This window comes from Clinocottus analis, unplaced genomic scaffold, assembly GCF_023055335.1.
Source record: "Clinocottus analis isolate CAN_PGR_092001 unplaced genomic scaffold, fCliAna1.0.p SCAF_9, whole genome shotgun sequence".
Taxonomy (NCBI): domain Eukaryota; kingdom Metazoa; phylum Chordata; class Actinopteri; order Perciformes; family Cottidae; genus Clinocottus; species Clinocottus analis.
The window spans coordinates 8986532-9006675 of record NW_027176251.1 but is presented as its reverse complement, the minus strand read 5'-3'; the positions used below and the strand labels follow the sequence as shown (position 1 = coordinate 9006675).

Genomic DNA, 20144 nt, shown 5'->3' with positions numbered 1-20144 from the left:
TTGTAGATTGCATTTCACATGGTGGCGTGTCCAAGTGCTGTTCCCATGGATGTTGCAGCACAGTGGTCCTTCTACATGCTGTTTAAAACCAACTGGATGTGTTTGGAGTATTTAGTAAATGATTCTGTTTTAAGAATTATTTTTGGTCAAATGTATGAAGCTTTTTTCTTTTTTTACATAAACATGTTTCATTTGGTCTCACTCCATTTATGTAATCACTTTTCACATTTACAATTTGATCTGGATGATTTGTTGGCTCATCGTCACAAGTAAAAGTAAAACTGACAGCTGTCCATATTTGTTTTAATCAATAAGCAGATGCGTAGTTGGACATGTGCCCCAGATTTGTATTTCTGGTAGTTCACCAGAAAAATAAAATTAAAAATTAAATCACCGAGTCATTCATGTGGAAGCAGATTGTTTGATAAATGTTATATAGTCAAGTCTTGAAATTGAGATCCAGAAATTTTCCAATTGGGGAAAAATTATAAAAGTTGAAAAGAACAATATGTTTCCAAATGAATGTCTTGAAACCCAAAGAGTGAGGAATAATTAAGTTTTTTTTTTGTTTTTTTTAAAGGATGTATAATGTGAAAGTTTGCTAATGCTTGTTTTGTATAAAGTAATATAATAAATACATTTCTGAATTGAAAGCAATATAATACTAATAAAACCTTATCCTTGTCACTGAAACAATGGCTAACTGTGCTTTGTAAAAGGGTTTACAGTTAATATTGACATTTGATCTTAATTGGATTTATTTCATTAAAATAGAAATAATTCCACTTCGGGTCACTTCTGTGGTGGGAAGGACACATCCTGAAGAGATTTCCTCTGTGGGGAAATAAAGATTGCTTGTTAAAAATCAAAAAGTCATGAAGTCATAACCTCGAAAAGGAAAGAAAGGCGAGCTCACCTCGAGGACACCACTTAGAAGCCTCAAGTCTTCCAGGACTTGGTTGCACAGGTTGATGTTACCAGACAGGGTTCCTAGTCCGTCCTCCAGGACCTCGAGCTCCTGATAAGAAAAACATGGAGGTTATTTACTAATGTTGGGCAGACGGTAATTAAAAGTTAGACCTTTATATTGTGGCTGACCTGTTTGACAGTTGAAACGGCCTCGCCGGTTTGCAACTCTGTACAACCTGTAACTGTTTTACAAACCTGCTTAGGAGAAATGTAAATAATGCAAAGGTTAAAACCTAAAGGTGCATTTGTTGTTACCTTTGTCCTCAGCCATGTTGATAGATTTATTATTTGTCCTAAGCTGCGCTCTGCTTTTCCATATTGTGTGTGCCTTCTGCGTAACTAAGCAAGTGCTCACAGGTGATTTACATTTCCCTAATTAATGAGCAATGAAGCAGGCATGCAGGTACCTGTTGTGATCTGTTGGAGGGTTAAAGAAGTGTCAGACAATGCTTTAAACTTTAAAAATAACAAAATATGTCGAGGGTAAATAGAAAAATAGGAAAGTGAAAAGTAGTTTAACACATTTGTCAGAGTTCCAGATGATATATAAAAGTTGTTAAGGTAAATGATTTATGATATAATGTTTATATAAACTACAAAATAACTAAAATACCCAGAGATATCCTCAGAGTATATCTTTAGAAAATGTTCACATAAGTAGCATTAATATCTTACCCTTCTGCATAAAAGGTTATACCATCAATAGAGTAATCTAATATTAAAAAAAACACTGACATATCAATTCTCCAAAGTCTCAATTTTTGTTTTTCCTCTCATCGTTCTGCTGGCCCTTTAAGTGAGTCGGCATCATTGGTTTAGGGGCGTAACCCGGAAGAGTTCTGTCATTTCATCAGGCGAGAGCATGCCTGCACCCCAGCTGTGAGGTGACACATTAGCCGCTGTAGCTTTGATTGCATGAAGACCGTTTATAAAGTCGTTGTTGAATTAATCAAATCCAGTAGAGCTCACAGTTCCGCCCCAGCTCGTCGACTTGGAGGAGAGATGTGTAAAGAGCTCAAGACCAAAGTGCTGCGTCTGTTGCCACCGACCTTCAATGGGCCATGTGTTCATCAGGAGAGCCTAACAGGTCAGTTTACACTCACGGCTGAAGTGCACGTACATATCTGTAGGCTATAGGTTTGCATGACTTTGATAGATCTGAACCACTGTATTGAAGAACGATGCCTAAAGATTGTCAGTGAGTAACGTAAACACTGCAGCGTGTTACATCAGACTCCTGATTTTCCGGTCATGCGTGTTCCTGTTGCACATCCACCCAGAGCTTATGTCATCGTCCAATACAGTAACGTTAATTTACTTCATAATCAGACTGCCTTGAGCATAAAGGCTTCAACGCTGTATTCATAATGCCATCATGTGATATAATCAGATGTTTTACAGCTTTGGGGAAAGTATCCTAATTCTGCACGTCAATAAAATAAAGAATATCTGTGACAAAATATCTGTGAAACAAAAGTCTTATTAATTTCAAATACTCCTTTACAACTTACTTCTCAAAGTGTCACTTGTCGTATGGACAGACTAACTGCAGATGTGATTACTTGATTACTTGAAGAACTATGGATCTGTAATACATGTCACCTTTAGTTGAGCAATAGAAACTATTATCATATTCCTAGCCTTATATGCTTGCAAGCCATTTTTCTGCAAAGTATCTTGCAATCAGTGTACCACAGTTCCCTCAGAAATGTCGTGTAGTGAATATATGAAGTAATACAAAGTGTTTTTGCACTGCTTGCATGTACCGTTTGTTCAAGAATGGTCTGCATTTCCTATTATGCAAGTCAATAGTTATGCTGCAAGTTTTTCAGCCCATTACTACCGTTAAATCAATCTCCAGTATACAACCAACTGGTTTAATATCAGTATGATATTCAATTGAAATAATAATAGTTTGATTTTATATCACACTTTTCTGAATACTCAAAGACGCTTTACATAGGAATCATTCACACAGTGAGGAGAGGAGCTACCATGCAAGGTGCCACATCAGGACTACCTAACTTTCATACACTGTAGTCACAGCTATTATTTGTGTATGTATGTATGTGTATATATATATATATATATGTGTGTATGTATGTATGTATATATTCTTCCCCCCTCTGTGTTTTATTGTTATGTGTGTCGTACTATGGATGATGCCTCCATTTACACTCTTTGTCTTTTTGAACTGCAGATGGTGCTGAAATCCTGACCTGTACAGCAAAGGCTCTGAAGGAGGGTCATGTGGTCGGTGTGCCCACAGACACCATCTACGGCCTAGCATGTCTGGCCCAGAACTCTGAAGCCGTCAGAAAAACCTACGATATCAAAGCACGAAATGGTCATAAACCGCTGGCCATCTGTGTCGGAGAAATCCAGGATATCTATAAGTATGTTTCAGTCCGGATGCTCGCCATTTCATCTCCAGAATGAAAAAGGAAGACTTGAAGCCCATTATGTTGTTTGATGGATGGTTAACTGTGGATGTGGTAAACTGATAATTCAAACAGTTGGCGTGTAGATTTTGTAATTTAAAACATCAGTGGTGCCTCAGAAGTGTGATAGTTTTAATCATAGACTTACCAAATAAATTCGTCATCCACAGATGAGTCAGATGTAGAAGAGGCAGAGATACCGTCTCCACACCAACAAGAAACATTTAACATTTTGAGTGACAGGCGCACCTGCTGTCACAGAAACACCCCAGAATTCATTCATTATTTGCTTGAACGCGATCTCTTAAATGAAGGCATTTGTAAGTAAATCACAAAATGATACAAAGGAGATTAGGCAGACTGACCACTGACAACATCTTGGATTAAACATAGAACATCACAGGTGTAAAATTTGGAACTGAGCGATTGTATGTAACTCTGTTAATCCCAAATGTACCTTTTTTTTTTTTTTTAAATGGCGCTCGCAGCTAACGGTGCAACAGTGCTGGCCGAGCTAAGAGTGTTCACCTGAGGGAGGTTGGGTCGGGGGCTGCGTTATCAGCGAAAAAACTGTGTCTCAGTTGTAAAGCGGGTCATCCTCTAATCAGAAAATCGGCGCGTCAAGGTCAATTGTCTGCTGCTATATTAGTGCTATGAATCCTGTCGCGTGAAACCTTTAAACACGGTTCTTGTTTTCATGGTCAGGTACTGTAAGGTGAAGGTGAAGGATGGGCTGTTGGGTGACCTGCTGCCTGGTCCTGTCACGCTGGTTTTTGAAAGATCTGGAGAACTAAACACGGATCTCAACCCCTTTACTTCAGTAAGCCCACCCCTTTTCCAAGCTGCAAACAAATGGTTTCGTACTGAACGTCAGTAATTTGCTGTGAACGTTTCCACGTGCCCCTTAAGCTTGTCGGTGTTCGTATCCCGGACCATGACTTCATGAGACGCCTTTGCCAGATGTGTGCTGAACCACTCGCTCTTACCAGCGCCAACATCAGCTCGCACACCAGCACCGTGGCCGTGCACGTGAGTGAAAAATAGTACTCGACAAGTTTAGTGTTTCTTCTATCAGTCTTGCATTCACTGTGTTTTTTCACATTTGAATTCAGTATATGTCTCAGCATTTCACTTGCAAAGGTTGCAAAGGTTTCTCTTTGTTTTTTTTTTATCTCTTTGCCATTTAAGTTTCCTACAATTTTCTTTAAAGTTGCTGTTTTTACTCTGAAGGAGTTTCAGGAGCTCTGGCCCAAACTGGCAGTGGTCGTAGATGCCGGACCAATAGGAGACCACAGCCGCCTCGGATCAACAGTGGTCGACCTATCGGTTCTCGGCAAATACCGCATCATCAGACCCGGCTGGTGAGTTCAAGCCCTTCCTGTGACCCAGTTAGCTTTTACTCTTTGCTGTTGCATGTGCCATTTATTCTCCCTGTGTTAAATCATACCCACCAATAATATCTGCAGGCACACCAAACCTTTAGCAAAGAAAAATCTTTAAATAAAATGTTGAAGTGATGACATTTTGAAAAGACTTGGACGACTTGACTGGTTGACATGGGTGTACAACCACAAGACTGTTACAAACAAAGCATGTTTAAAAAAGGCACAAAACAAATATATGGTCTAATATGCAGTCAGCGTATCTTTTTATTTGCTTCAAGTACTTAATTTTCCATTGAAGTGGCTTCCCATTTTTCTTATGAAATATTTTTGGCCTTTTCACTATTCAAAACTGTACACAAAATAAATAAATGTGATACAGGTCACACTATACTTCAGTTTAACAAAATATCCCAGAAGGATGGACATGATTGATCAATAGTTATTTCTGACTGAAATCTGATCCGAGCGTTCTGTAAATACTGTATGAGACTAGTGCTGCAGTTTGTAATGTAGGTAGTATAATATAAGCATTTCCAAACACATTTGCGCAAATCCATTCTACAGACAGGTTTTTACGATGCAGTGTCATCACAGTGGAAGTATACTCAAAGCAGACGGTGTGCATATTAAATACACTCAGTTGTTAAGGTATGAAGGACGCTTACAAGTGATGGCTATTAAAAAGAAATTGTGGCTGGTGGTAAAATCTTGCTAAAATATGAATTTAGTATTAAATCTTGTTGAAATGTTAGTATCCAAAGTAAGTTTATATTTTATATACTAACTGCTAAAACAGTATACTATTATGAGGATGTATTGCATACCTTTTATATAATTAATATTTACTGCAGTATGGATTTGGGACTATTGTCTGCCCATGCTTACTTGCATGGTAAAGATGAACAAAGACTAAACACATTATTAAGTTTGACAGTTGAACAGTCTTCAGGTGAAGTGAATTGGAGACGGAGCGTATATAAATGCAAGACTGAAGTGTAATGTGATTTTATTTTTTTTATGTATTTTTTTTCTGTCAGATTTTTCTGTTTGTTACACAACTCTGGAAGAATGGACAATATGAACTAAAGGAAAATTGTTGGCTTATTTCCTCGAAAGATGCACCTGTCAGTGCTTTTTGTTTACTGCCGTGCTTTGTACTGAAGCAACAGTGTCATCACAATGTTCTCCAGCACTCGGAGGATGAGCCTCCTGCAGCACTTGCTCTGATAATGAATCTTCTGGAAACTTGTCACACAATGTAGTCAAGCAAATAGAGTCAGAATATGTAAATGCTTGAGTAATCAGGGTAAATGGATTAATTAGCTGACCAAAACATGGCTACAGACACACAAAAAGCTGCATTTCCTTTTGTCATGCCACGTTTACTCTGAAGGACGCTCGGTACATTATGACTGTCTTTCTGTTTTCAGTGCTCTTTCTTCTACGGTTGATGTGCTGGAGCACAAATATGGACTGTCAGAGGACTCGGGGGAGAAGATGAACCTTTGACCTCTCCGCACTCCACATCACACACTGAGACACACAACCAGCGTTGACCGTTTGCTTCTTCAGAAGAGACAAATGCTTTTCATGTTCACATGGAAGAATCAGTCTTTCCCAAGGAAGAACTGGAATTGTTCTGGTGGCGCTTTGACTCTATGACTTTATTATCTACTTTTAATATGTGTATTTTAACATAGGATCATGTGGGATATTAAAGCTTCACTGTTCTCTACCACCCTTTTTTTTTTTTTTACAAAAAATGCAGAACAAAGTCAGCTATATTGTATTTTACATTTTTTATTTTCTTGCATAAAATTACAACCTAACTTTTTTTATTGTCAAAACATTGTGGCTTAAAAGAAAATACAGTGGTTTGAGGTTTTATTTTATTATTTCTATACCGGTTGTCAGTCTTCATTTTGTGGCCTAAATGTTAAAGCATACGGGATGGGAGGAGTTTCATGACTTGCATTGACTAAACTTCAAACTTACGTCCTGAACTATATTTTATTCTTTTGAATCTCCTTTATTTATTTTATCCTGATGTCATCCTAAACCGTGTGAGGGTTGATCACATGTGACAGCTACAATAACTGTTTTGTTAGACCCTAAACTACATTTACAAGTTTAAAAATACTGTAATATTTCAGATCTATGTTGGATAGCATGTAGGATAAGTGGATGAACAATTTGTAATTCCTCTGCCCTTTTGCGCGTGACAAACTGGAGCTTGCCTGACGACAGTCGTTTTGATGGGTTACGCAACCTTTGCGCAGTCACAATAAAAGATATTTTTCTCAGTATCAGTCTTATTGATAAAAATATTTGAGACATATTTGTTATTTTTCGGTGTCTTGAAGTCAAGTGTGTATTTATGTTTTTAAAGCAGAACCCACTCAGCATATTTCTCTTCTCCAAAATGCCTGTTTGAAAGTACCTTTTACTTTAATAGACTAAAGGATTTCATTACATCTGAATAAAATGAATCCATAGACTCGAATGCTCCAGTAAGTGGTGCATTTGTATTCATATAGCCATTTCAAAACATTGAGCCTCTTAACACTTCTGACTCTGTTGTTTTTACTTCAGTCAAACTCTGAACGGTTCTCTTCACTTTCTTATTAACCCATACGTACTGCTTTTAAAAGACCACGGCTGTGTTCGAACTAACATACTGTATATACCAAGTATGATGTAAAATGTAGTAGTGCGTTCCAATTGCATATTATGTGGCTTCTGTGTCCACAATCGTATAGTATAAATGCAACATGAGCTTACTGGACATACTCAACCGCCCCAAATGCATTGCTGCCTTTCAGACATTTGGCTGACAGTGAGGCAGTCGGTTTAAATAATTAACCATTGGATAGAATCATTAGAAATGAGTAACCATTGAAAAGAAAAAATGTGGTGAGCACCCTTTAATAATGTACTGTAGAATATTAAAATATGTATTAATTAGAATTGGCCTTCAAATAATAATGGAACATATTAAATTGAGTGTTAGAGGTAATCGTGATTTAAAATGTATGATAGACAATGTTTTGTCAATGGTAGCGCCTACCATTAACGTTGTGATCATTACATTCATGTGATGCAGAGAAGACATATTGCTTGAGTATACTTGAGCAGAGTGCTGGTAATGGCAGATTCAATCTTGAATAACCAATATGCAGTACATACAGATTTACTATGCAGTACAGCATGCGATTTCAAACACAAAGGGAGGTTGCCATTAGTGTCTATCAGTTTGAAAGGCAGTTGTGTATGACAGTGAAAGCATAGATGTGTGGGGCTATTGTAATCAATGCTATTATTTAACTGCAGAGAGGCCCTTACGTGGTGACAGTTCATAAAGTTGCATTAAGGGAACAAAGACCAACAGGGCTGCCTACATAAACCTTTAGGGCTCTGGGCTGTCAATGGAACAAATTCCCCCAAAATAACCATTTTAATGCTGCTTTATTTAGAAACTCAAATGAGTCACAGCGACGACACAGTGGTCTGTTCTTGCAGATCAGCATATGCGCACACACACGCGCAGAAACTCACATCCGGTTTACACCGATCAGTCTCTACATTCACTCCCCTCCCTCCTTTTGTCCTCTCCTACGTGTGTAGACACACTTCCACGACTAGAGCATGCTGTTTCATGTCAGTTTGATGAAAGCTCACATGAGCCATTGCTCCTTCTCTTTGTTGAACTGCTCTGCCCAGCGGCGGGTCAGCTCCAGGTAGTGATCGGGTCCGTGTGGCTGATAGTCCAAGTACACGCGGGTCACAGTTTTTTTGGGCATTGCCCTCTCTATCTGCGTCCCCTCGTGCCATTCATTAAAAGATGTGATGGTGACGACCTCCGGCCTCACGTTCAGCGCCGCCTGCAGGGCCGTCTCATAGTAGCGGCCGTTCACCCTGTTGCGCATGTTGTGGTTGTTCCACGGCCGGATGCTGGTGTCGATGTAACCCGGTCCAACGCTTGGGATGAAGAGAAGATTGTTGCCATCACAGAAAGCTTTGATGGCCTTCCAGTTCTGGTGAGAAGAGCCGAAGGAGAAACCGTTGGAGGCAAAATAAGTGTACATGCCATCGAAGCCACCTGCGAGGATGTCGTGCTTGTGGCGCTCCTCCACAATCAGTGCAATGAACATGGCGTCGTAGGCCGAGCCGCGCACGCTGTGGGAGCCGGTGGGAGTCAAGAATTCAGACCAGGACTCTGGGGGAGTCAGGTAGGTGTCATAGATGTAGAATAGAGGAAGAGTCTTCCCTGTGCTGGAAGTAAACTTGTAGAAGGCTCCATGGTCACCATACCTTTTGAAGACATTAACACAGTAAATTAATTAAGTAATAATTAATAACGTAGTGAGTTAGTGCTGAAATAGCTGATTAATTCAAAAGGCTGATGTGGTCATTCTGCAAGGATTGACAGACAGTTAATGGCACCAAAAAGGTTTTTCCCCTCAGTATTACTATTATTAAGTGTTAGTATAATCTACATGTTCAAGTTGACTGTGAGACATGAGGAAGACACGGGACGAAAGCTCAGGTTAAAGAAGGAAAGGGATTATCTTCTGGGGAGCCTGAATCTGCTCAGTACGTTTTTTGACAATGTTCTTGGTATTTCTCACAGAAATTGGTTGTGACCAAAACCAGAGATAAAAGAGAGAGAGTATTGGAACATTGTGTGGCCAGAAACACAACTCTTAAGGAATAAAACATGTCTACGTAACTGCTGGATGTGTAAATAGTTAACTGTTGGAAGTTCACCGTATCAAAGATGAGGACATTTTTATTGTATGTTCACATCTTGTTTCTGCTGCTCCCAAGAGGCCAAATTTAATCAGTTAATGAATGTTTAGATGAGGGACAACACAAGTGGAAATTGTCTAAAGTGGTTAAAGGAGATTTATAGGATCACGGCCTAAAACATAAAGATGTATCTCTGGGCACCATGAATTTCCACAGCAAATGTAATGAAAAGCCAGCCAATAGATTTAGGATACATTGTCATGGACAAATATGTTATTTCAAGGGAAAGTTAGGACCAAACATGGTTTCTAGAGAAAAGGTCAAAGGGTAACTGATTCAATATTTAATGACAACATACATTGCTTTCTATTTCTTGCTAAAATTTAATGAAAACTGAATATATTTTGGAGGGTTTTGGCATTTGAGTTTGAATTTACTTGAGTGCTTTTTTTTCAGAGCAACCTTTATACTTAAAGTTTTGTAAAATGTAATTTGCTTCAAAAACTCATTAACAAGTCATGGAAATAGCTTTATATAATCAGACATTATTTCTAAATGTATTTTGGGTTTTGTAACTAATGTTCTTTTAACTTTCCATGCAATCTGAATTGTTTTCTTTTGAAGTTGAGTCAGTGACAGAGAAATACAACCTACCTGTCAATGATATACTTGATGTTGTCATGCACACTCTGGTCATTTCGTCCTCTGTATGGTTGGATGTGAAATGCAACCTAAGAAAACATGTGGAAAGACCCACAATTTGTTAGTTTTTCCATTAATCTTATTTACTGACATTGAAACAAGATACCACTCACAGATGATAACATAGTATTTGGTAGTCAATGGCTGTTACGACTGATTGGACTTGCGATTCTTCCTAAAAAAGAGGCCGAGAAAAGTTAGTCATGCACCATTTTGACCATTAAGCACAGTATGACATTCGGCGTCCGGTATCTCTTCCCTAGTACCATGTTACAGATGACTGTACTCGTTTACTTGTTTTTAAAAATCCATGAATAGATGCATCATCTTTTAATTTTCACGTAGATGTATGTCACACTTCAGATGTTTTCACCCTCAGTGTTGACCCTCTGGAGACTTTTGTAATGCTCAGTCAGTGGCTCAGTTAGAAACAGGTATTTGTAATTGATGAACAGCAGCAGCAAAGGAACAAGAGACCTGAAGTGACACGGACAAAAAAAAAGTGCTTAAGTTGAATATTTTAAGGAATGGCCAGAGAATTCAGAGACTTTGAATAATAGATGATCAAAGTGAAACACTTTCCTTCTCGAGCAGTGGACACCCAAGGGGGACAATGTGAATAAAAGTGGCTTTTTAAGATGCTGGATGGAGGCCAACAGTAACTAAATGAATGTAAGATGTCATAAAGTGAGCTTCATCACCTATGTTGTATTCCGCTCTTGTCCCGAAAGGAAAACCGAATGAACGTCTGTATTCAGACCAGCATTTTTTTTAACAAGTTCAATGTGTAAGATTAACACTAATTGACACTATATGTATGTGTAAATGTGTGTACATGTATGTATGAGGGTGTGTAGGCGCGTATGTACATATATTTGTGCATACATGTGTGTGTGTATGCATCTTTACCACTATGTATTTTTTATTTCTTATTTATATGATCATGTGCATATGTATCTTTTATGTAGAGATATTATACACCTCTTTTCTTTATCTGCATATCTAGAAAGACAATACAAATTTCATCCCAAAAACATGTTTTATCTGATGGTAAGTCTAGATGAAAGTGTTCAGTGATCACCAGGGTTATTACAAATCTTCCAGAGGGATATGAATGTGTGTAGCCAATTTCATTGTATCACAGTTGCAGAGACAATCAACCTAAACCCACAAATGTCTGCAGGTGGCACTGAAGTGAAAGTCAGTGGATCAACAAAGTCATTAAACAACCACAGATTTAATTCCAGTGTGAATGTCTGTGCCAAATGTCAGTCGCCCGACAGACAGAGCTACGCTGTTAACGTGGATAAAATGCAGAAACGCTGCAGGTTTGCAGTGTATGCATCACTCTCTAATAAGAACATTGATGAAAATTATGTTTTTCCATTTTAGAATCATTGTCTCATGTATAGTGTAATATAATGATCTACTATAGAGAAGCTTATATTGCACACATAGTTGTTCACACTGCACTGTTGTTGTTTTGCTGTTGAAAAGAGAACTGTTGGCTGCACCGACTGTGTCACTATGACATTGAGCTTGAGTGTACTAATAGATTAAAGTGATGTTTAGAATTGGCTAGAGCCGTGCAAACTATTTCAAACTGCAAATGTCTCGAGATAAACTGTCATCTGGAGGCAAGAAACACTTGTGCTGCTAATGGAGATGCTTAGTGATTTTATGTGCTACAAAACATACATTTTAATGGTGCAAGATTCAGTTGCTAGCAAAATATCAATTTCAAGAAAAACAGAGGAAGGGGGATCCTAGCAATCCAATAAAATTAAGGCTGGAAACAATGTTTGTTCAGCCGTAACTCTCTGGACTTCTTGCAAAATCACAGCCCGATAATGTGAGATCAAATGTGAACCTATTTTTAAAGAATCTGTGAGGTATTAGCAGATATTAAGCCATAAAATTATCATCTACAGAGAGAGAAATGCTGTGATGGTCTCCTGTTCAGGGCAGCAGAATGCAGGCCACTAGAAAGCTCATTTTCCAAACACATTGGCCCATGTGGTAATTTCGAAATAAATGAGACAGAGTCTTCGCATTTTAATACCTCATAAACATTGACAGCATGGGCCAGGATCAACCCCATGATTCATGCTGAGCAGAGTGGAATTTAGTGCCATGTCATGCATAAACCACTAAAGGAGGGATATGAGCCAACACAAAGATAAAGGGCCAGACCCTTATAACAATTTGATCAATTTCAACAAAGCAGAGAAAATTGCTTCACAAGAGAGTGTCAGTTTTGCTCTTGTTACTGCTCGGATCTGGAAAGTATGGCTGATGCCATCATAGGACACCCATTGGCGTTATTTCCCAGTGTACACGCAGCCACATGGCCTATTTATTAGATAGAACTTGTGCAGCCCCTCGGGGTGCAGATTGTTCAGAGCGGCAAACTGAGTCATGGCACCCATGATGCACATTGCCCCTCTGCTCCTTCCCTCCTGCACCCAGCTTCTGATCACCCCCACCACCCTTTATTCACCAAACCGCCCCCACCTTCTCCTGGGCAGGAGGACTATTTCAACTCCTCTTCAAGCTGAGGTCGAGCAGCATCTCTGCTGGGGAGGCTCCATGTGATCTGCTCTCAAACTCGACCAAATACAGGCTACACGAGCTTTTTTTGTGTGGGTGCTGCTAAAATACTCTTCAACTTATATAATAAAAAGTGCATTGCTGTCTTGGGGAGCATTACTCAAAAGAGGAGCCAGTGTGCTTTTAGCTGTGTTGTGTGAGATTGCCAGAAATATAGAAGTCGGTTTTGTTTTTTGGTGAAATAGATCCAGTTTCCATTCATCTTCATTTTAACCAAGCATTTAATTATGCCAAATTTGTAATTTTGTGTATTTAACATACATACGTAATTACAGGTGTAAAAGGGCAGGCAAAAATAATGTGGCAATCTAAAAATGAAAGCATGTAAACGTGGTAGAAACCTGAAATATACGTAGGAACATGAAAATGAGCATAATTTGTCAATGTTTTATAATTGATTCATTGTTAAAGTTAATTTTCAAGAAAGAATTACCAAACATTCTCTGGTACCCCTTTCTAATAGCTGAACATTTAATGCTTTTTTATTATATGTCAGTAAATTTCAATACATTGTGCATTTTAAATGTTGTTTGAATAACACAATTTTGAATAAATCAACTTTTTCAGCCGTGGTTTGTATTGCGTTGTCAATCTGAGGTTGCATAGCCCTGAATACAAAGACTCTTGAAAAGGTCAAATTCATGCCACAGTGAGCCACATAAAACCTTGGTAAAGACACATTCACATGCTGTTTTTAGATTGCTCTGTGAAGCAGTTAAAAGTCTGGCAAGCTCAATGTAATGTCTTCAGTTAGGAGGAATGCTGCTGTGACAAACAGAAAAAGACAGCAAAGGACACGGACGGACAAAGATGTGCGATGGAAAACAAAGTGAATATGGACAGGTACTGAAAAAGATGAACAAATGCTCATCTTTTTCAGTAATTTAGCGTTATTATTTTTTGTAAATTTCTATCGACTCCAAAGGCCTAATGTTTCAAAACAACACTACCCATGCATTCTGTGAAGCATTTCTCAGATTGGCTGGTATCCACTTTGCTATAAAAGCAGATTGCCTTTACTGTGTGTTTCCTGAATCCTGATCTGATACATGTTTTGGCTGTTGCCACTGCTCCTGTGGGACCATCAGTCTTCATTTGGGCTTCCCTCTCTCCTTTTAGCCTGCCTTTCATTTAAAAAGAGCAAAGAAATAATGTTAGGTTGTTGCTTTAGAAAATGTGCATTTGAGTTCCAAATGATCATAGACAAAGTTATTTGCCTTGTCAGCATTTTGCTGACATTATGCAAGAAGAAACACTCCAGAAATAAATGTCCTTGTGTGCAGAAGGAGTGGGAGGAGTTCATCAACAACAAGGAAAACTGCAAGAGGATGCCTGGAAATGCTACACTCGCCATGCTGCTGTACACAAAGAGAAATATTCTCTGGTTTTCTCTGCTCTGCTGCCTAATAGTGATATTCTAAGGACTTCCAGAAGACAACACTTCCGGCTCAATGCAAAGAGGTTCCGTTGATTTGTAGAAGGCCTGTCAGGTCTGTCTAACCACACAAACCTCCTCCACGCTTTTCTGAAAATGTTGTGCTTGCTCGGTCACTCGTGATGATATAGCATGGCATTACATTCCATCTATTAGCTTCCCCGCTGACAGCATTATGTGTAAAACCTCATCAGCTCAGCGTTGCATGTCTAATCTGGTCGTTCTTGTCTTGCTCTCGCTGTGATACATTATTTCTTTGCCTGCAGCCAAACGGACACTAAACAAATGGGATATCAAATCTGACAAACTGGCCTGACAAACTGTCTCTCATCAGAGATGTTTATACGCAGGACGAGGCCAATATGTGTCTTGCCACTGCTGGAAAATAAATGATCTTTGTCTTCACATCAGGATACGAACACTTGAATCATAATGAATTGTGTTATAATGATCCTTGTGAGGACTTTGCTTTGTAATTAACCTTGATGACAACTTCATCAGTGACTGGTTAGTTGTGGTGCTGGATGTTAAAATAGTAGCATATATCAAAGCACAATTACATGTGGAAAGTAAGAGTAGCAGTGGTGTTTTTTTCCACAATTTGACAAATTTTAAATTTTAACAACTCTAAAAATCATAGTAACTCAAACAAAACCTTACAGAAATGTCGATGCTGTTTTCTCATCGGCTGGCTGATTTTACTTTACTTAAACATTTAGTGTGTTGTGCAAATGTGTAAGTGCATTATTAATGGCACGTGCTTTTACATAAGAAAACTCTTACCCGCTCGTCTCTCTTATGTGTCATTTCAAATTCATACAGAAAGCTTCGGAGTAGCTTTTTATGTGCACATGAACACATGATGTATTTTCCTTTAACTCTCCTTTAAGAGAAAGTCTGACCAAAGAAACGCATCAAACTCCTATCATTGTGTCATAATGTCTTTTCTGTCTTTCCCTTCTGGTTTATCTTTATCTGGTGAGAATCTGAAGTGAATTGTATCGCATTATGAGCTAGCTTTCTCTGTAAAAGTGTAATATGCCTTCGATACAGTCACAGGAGGCAGAGAGACCAACATGGTGGGCGGCTTTTTCCTTTAATGGGCCATTTTCCAACCTAATTGGCAAGTCGGTCATGTGGTTTTGCAACACCCCCACCTCTCCACCCTGCTGATATGCTCATCCTGACTGAACAACTGATGCAGCAAGAGCAGCTATTTGACCTGTTTCTTTGTTAAGTTTTTTGCTCTGATGCTGGGGAGGAAATGTCGTTGCAGCTGCAACCATCCAGAGTCAAATCCATGAGTAGCAGAGACAGCTTCATGGGAGGTTGCAGAACAAGTTCAAAAGCTCCCAACCTTCCTCTCTTGTGATGAAAACAACTGCTGTTTCCGTGTATAACTCCTCAGAGCACAATGGCTCCTTTGGGATTACTATCCTGAGCAGTGTTAGGCTCTCTACTCACCTGTGTGAAGCACCATTAATCCTATTCTAGCTCCTGTGTCACTCTGCTCCAAGTGAGATCATGGACAGAGATATTTACACATCGAACCCATGCCTCAATACTACTATACAGCACGTTGTCTGTGTTAGTTGTGGCTTTGCTGTAGTTTAGTTTGTTGTGTTTGAAATTAGTGGGCTGTTTAAAATAGCTTACTGTAATTATTGGAGTGCCTCAAGGTTTCTTTCTTGGCCTCCATTCTTTTTTCTTTTCATAAATCATGTTGGTGTTTGTGCCTGTGGAACTAATACTCATTGCTATGCAGATGATATGCTGTATAGTCCTGGTTCTTTTTTTCACAGATACAATTCATAAATACAAATCCTGTTTGTCCCCAGGATGCTTTCATTCATAAAACATGTTCATCTTCATTATATCAAATCACATAACACATATACAACATCTCAACATCATACAAGTTTTTCTGTTTTCTTCTCTAGCCACTAAAATACAGTCTGGAATTAATATAATCGCCTATTCTTAGTCCTACTTTATCATTATTATGTGGTTTTTTTAACGGATTGTTTCGTCTGAAACCTTATATGCTGCCATCTTGGCCTGATCTTCCTTCTCAATGTGATTTACCTGAATATTAATAAGGTGAAAGCTAACACAAGGAGCTGTCCGGCCCCGCTGGAGTCTGAGCTGAAGGACTTTCTGGTGAACCTGAATGATTTTATCTGATCTCATGCGAAATCCGACCAGCTGTCACCCATAACTAACATTAACAATTCATAGAAATAGCCAACATTCTCAATGATGGTCTTGTTTACTTATGCCGTTCATATAGTGTAATAATCAATTGAGACTGTTTCATAAGCAGGTAAAATGTCCTCACAGTAACTTTAAATATATATAAATAGAAGAATGATAAAAGTTGTAAATACCCACTACCATACCAGCAATATTGGTGATATTGGTTAAAGTGGACAAATCATTGAACAATCATCTCTCATTTTCCTGCGACAACTTGCAGTCTGCGCAAATATTTAGCTGATAAATGTATTTGTTTCATTGCTCTTCCTCCTGCTTTCTCTTTCCTCACTTTGTTGCAAGTCACACACACATGCATGCACACACACACACACGCACACACACACACACACACACACACACACACACACACACACACACACACACACACACACACACACACATACACGCTTTTTACCTTTAGGTTGTGTCTATATGCAGCGTCGAGCACAACTGGTACCAAATCCTCAGAGGGTTCCCCGTTGTCGTCAGCCAAGCCGGGAGGATACCAGGACATGACCAGAACCCCTGGACACACACGTAAACTCATGAGTCTGATCATCCATGCTGGACCTAAAATACTGGTCAATACCTCAGAGAGCATACTGCAAAGAACGTACGTCCAAAATGCATATGAACCTCTAAATAAGTTATCTCATGCCGTGTTGAAAGGGAATGCAATAAATGCTGACAGTCCTGTCCCCAAAATGGGAGCGGAATACGTTTTTGCTATCATTAAGTGAGGTTTTTTCATGCAGCCCTTCACACAGTTTGAGACCACTGAGACCACACAGTCAGTTGTGAGTTTATTACATTTCTGCAACGGTAATCCATTGAGGGCTAATTACCGTATTTTAAAGGAGAGATGCTGGCAAGGTTTGCAGTTAGATAATGTGTGCATGGTTGGATTATAGGACAATGAGTCCTCAGGGGCAGATATGTAAAAGCCCCCCATCCTGCTTAAATAGGAGCAAGACACCATATAGAGCTAAATGTATCACTTTTGGGTTGTTTTGTGTCTCTTTGTGGCTATTTTGTTAGTGTTCATTTGGACGTGTCTTTGTGGTCGCATTGAGATTTGTTGTTGTTAAGCGTCTCTTTGTGATCGTTTGTTTTGTGTTTTTATTTAAATGCTTACCTTTCCATCACCCATATCCTGCACCCAATTAATGAATATACACATATTTAATGTGTCTGTTATGTCTTGTTTAAGTCGCAATCTTGCTGCCCTGCTATGTGTGATACCTTATAAATTGCAGTTGAGAAATGCTTTCTCATGCTCTGATCCTGGCTGAGAATAGCTTCATATCAGCAACAATGGCGCCTGGCACAAGAGAGGATCTGGCACATGGGATGTGCACTAAGAGCTAATTCATTAAATAAATGTTCACTTGCTGGAGCTATGAGGACTATTAGATTGCAATACCCAACTATGTCTGTGTGTATTAAGAGTGAGGCAGCTGCTATTCATTATATTTATGGGCCTCAGTCATCAAGCCAAATGGAACTATTTAGAGTTTGGCTGGCTGCGATAATGAAATTGATTATTTTTACAAAGCATTGTGAGCCAGCACTCCCATGATCCATCTGTCTTCCTGATGAGGTTTCTAACGGATGGATGGCGTGGTCATCATTCCGAATGGTGTACAATAACCTGAGGTGCGGGACAGTAACATCCGGGCCTATCATGTGTAGGCTGCAGACGGCTGGACACACCAGGCTGTTACTTGATATCATGCCCACGACAGGACGCTGCTGTCTTTTAGGGAAGCCATTCAAGTTTTTCAAAAGAATGACAACATTAATATTTCATGAGACACACAAAAAAATAAAACCCTGATCTGAGCCTGAATCGAGACGACAATCAGGACTGGGTGATACTTACATACCATACATCTCTTCTTTTATGCAAGTCATGTAACTACAACACACTTAACCTTCGGTAACACATACCACACATTTAAATTACTATTGTATTCCCCTCGAAGATTTTAAAGCTATACATTATCAGATGTGTGTTATGACTCTTGCCTTGGTTTTTTTTAAAATCTATTGTATTGTCAAATAAATATTGTAACATATAAACGTATTGCAACCCTGATATTTATTTTACTCAGCACTGAGGAACATGCTGTGTTGAAAAACACACTAAAATGTAACACTCGAAATATTCTAAATCCATTTTGAAATTGTGATAGTCAGGAAGGTGTTATAGTCATAATGTAGCCCGAATTAGTTGATCTCTGGATTGCTGGTGTTTTTAAAGCCATTACGTTTCTCTCTGTGCTGAAGGGAAAAGCGCAGCAGCAGATCTATTGGGACTTTGAGCTCAGGGTGTGGGGAGCTGTCCAGAGGAAGTGTGGTGCTGAAATGTTTTGTGCCTCTCCAGCAGCTTTTTTTTTTTTTAAAGTGGCTAGAATATTCTGTGCTGCATCGAAAGCCGAAAAAGCAAAACAGAACTATTTGTCTTTCTATTTCTTTCCAATAAATCTAGGCAGTACATTGCACCTCTGAACTGTACCTGCTGCAGATGCTCCTATCTGTTCCATGTGGGACTCCAACACGTCCGGGTCCCTCGAGCTGTACGGATTGAGTTCAGGGTAGAAACTGGAGCCGATGTCCTCAGGCGGCATGTGTCTTCCTCTCGGGTAGCTAGATGCGATTTTGGGGTCCCAATGTGGAACCAGGATGTGGTCCCAATGGATGTATTTGCCGTCCATGTGTGGGGTGCCGTACCAGGTGTAGTAAAAGATATGAACATCATAAAATATGATCCCCTCGGGGCCGGAGTTGGACAAAACTGCTTTAGTGTTGCTGCCAGCCGGACGGGCTTGATCCGGGGACGCGGTGGCGTCACGGGACACGGACCGCCGGTCCATCTTCCCCGCGATCATCGGCAACAGCTCCAAGCCCGGAGCCAGATCCGAGAAGCCGTCGCTGGGCTTCAGGGTCCTGAGTCCCATCATGGTCCCAAAGACGAACAGCGTGAAGAGGAACAGCGCTATGCATGCTTTCCTGCGTAATCTTGCCATTACCTGGCTGTAAAGTGCCCAGAAGCACAAAATGAACCTCCCCGCTGTCTTGTTTCGGCTTTCCCCTTCACCGAGAGTTCCCCTCGCAAGCTACGAGCTGCTCTTCAAACTACAAATGCCATATACTTCTGAATTCGTAACAAAAAATAACAAACAAAAGTTAGCTACATGGTTGCAGTCCGGTCGCAGCACACTACTTGGCGCAGTTGGCTGTTGGATTTGTAACTTTCTCCTGCAGCATCGTGTTTTCCATCCTGCTGAGCTGCGTAGCCTGTGAGGAAACTCCCTTCAGCGCTCCTTCTGCCCCATGCAACGTTAACACGGTCCGCTAACGTCTCATCCCACTCGGCTGTATAACAGGGCGATGCTGTTCCCATCAAAACGCTTCACTCGCTGATCTCCAAACTGTTATTCTCTGAGCTGCTTGGCTCCAGCTGGCCGCCGAGTCCCGCTCAGAAGCTGATCCATCCACCTGACACCGGACACGGACAGACGACCGGCGTCGGGATGATGTCCACAGGGGGTTTCCAGTCTCCGTGGTTGGTTGGTCGTCCGGGTATCAAAGAGG

At 39.9% G+C, this 20144-nt stretch overlaps 2 protein-coding genes across 2 annotated transcripts; one reads left to right on the top strand and one right to left on the bottom strand.

Moving 5' to 3' along the window:
- Positions 1-1833: 1833 nt before the first annotated feature.
- On the top strand, positions 1834-7101 carry yrdc (yrdC N(6)-threonylcarbamoyltransferase domain containing). The gene is made up of 6 exons (XM_068570538.1): positions 1834-2056; positions 3170-3365; positions 4116-4230; positions 4320-4439; positions 4641-4771; positions 6226-7101. Exons 1-6 carry the CDS (start codon positions 1885-1887, stop codon positions 6302-6304), a joined length of 813 nt encoding a protein of 270 aa, XP_068426639.1. The 5' UTR covers positions 1834-1884; the 3' UTR covers positions 6305-7101.
- LOC137781648 (glycoprotein endo-alpha-1,2-mannosidase-like protein) lies at positions 5053-20117 on the bottom strand. Its single transcript, XM_068570537.1, has 4 exons — positions 19066-20117; positions 16963-17072; positions 10199-10275; positions 5053-9106 (listed from the first exon to the last, which is right to left on the bottom strand). The coding sequence occupies exons 1-4, from the start codon at positions 19574-19576 to the stop codon at positions 8470-8472; spliced, it is 1335 nt and encodes a 444-aa protein (XP_068426638.1). The 5' UTR covers positions 19577-20117; the 3' UTR covers positions 5053-8469.
- Between the last annotated feature and the right edge of the window lie 27 nt (positions 20118-20144).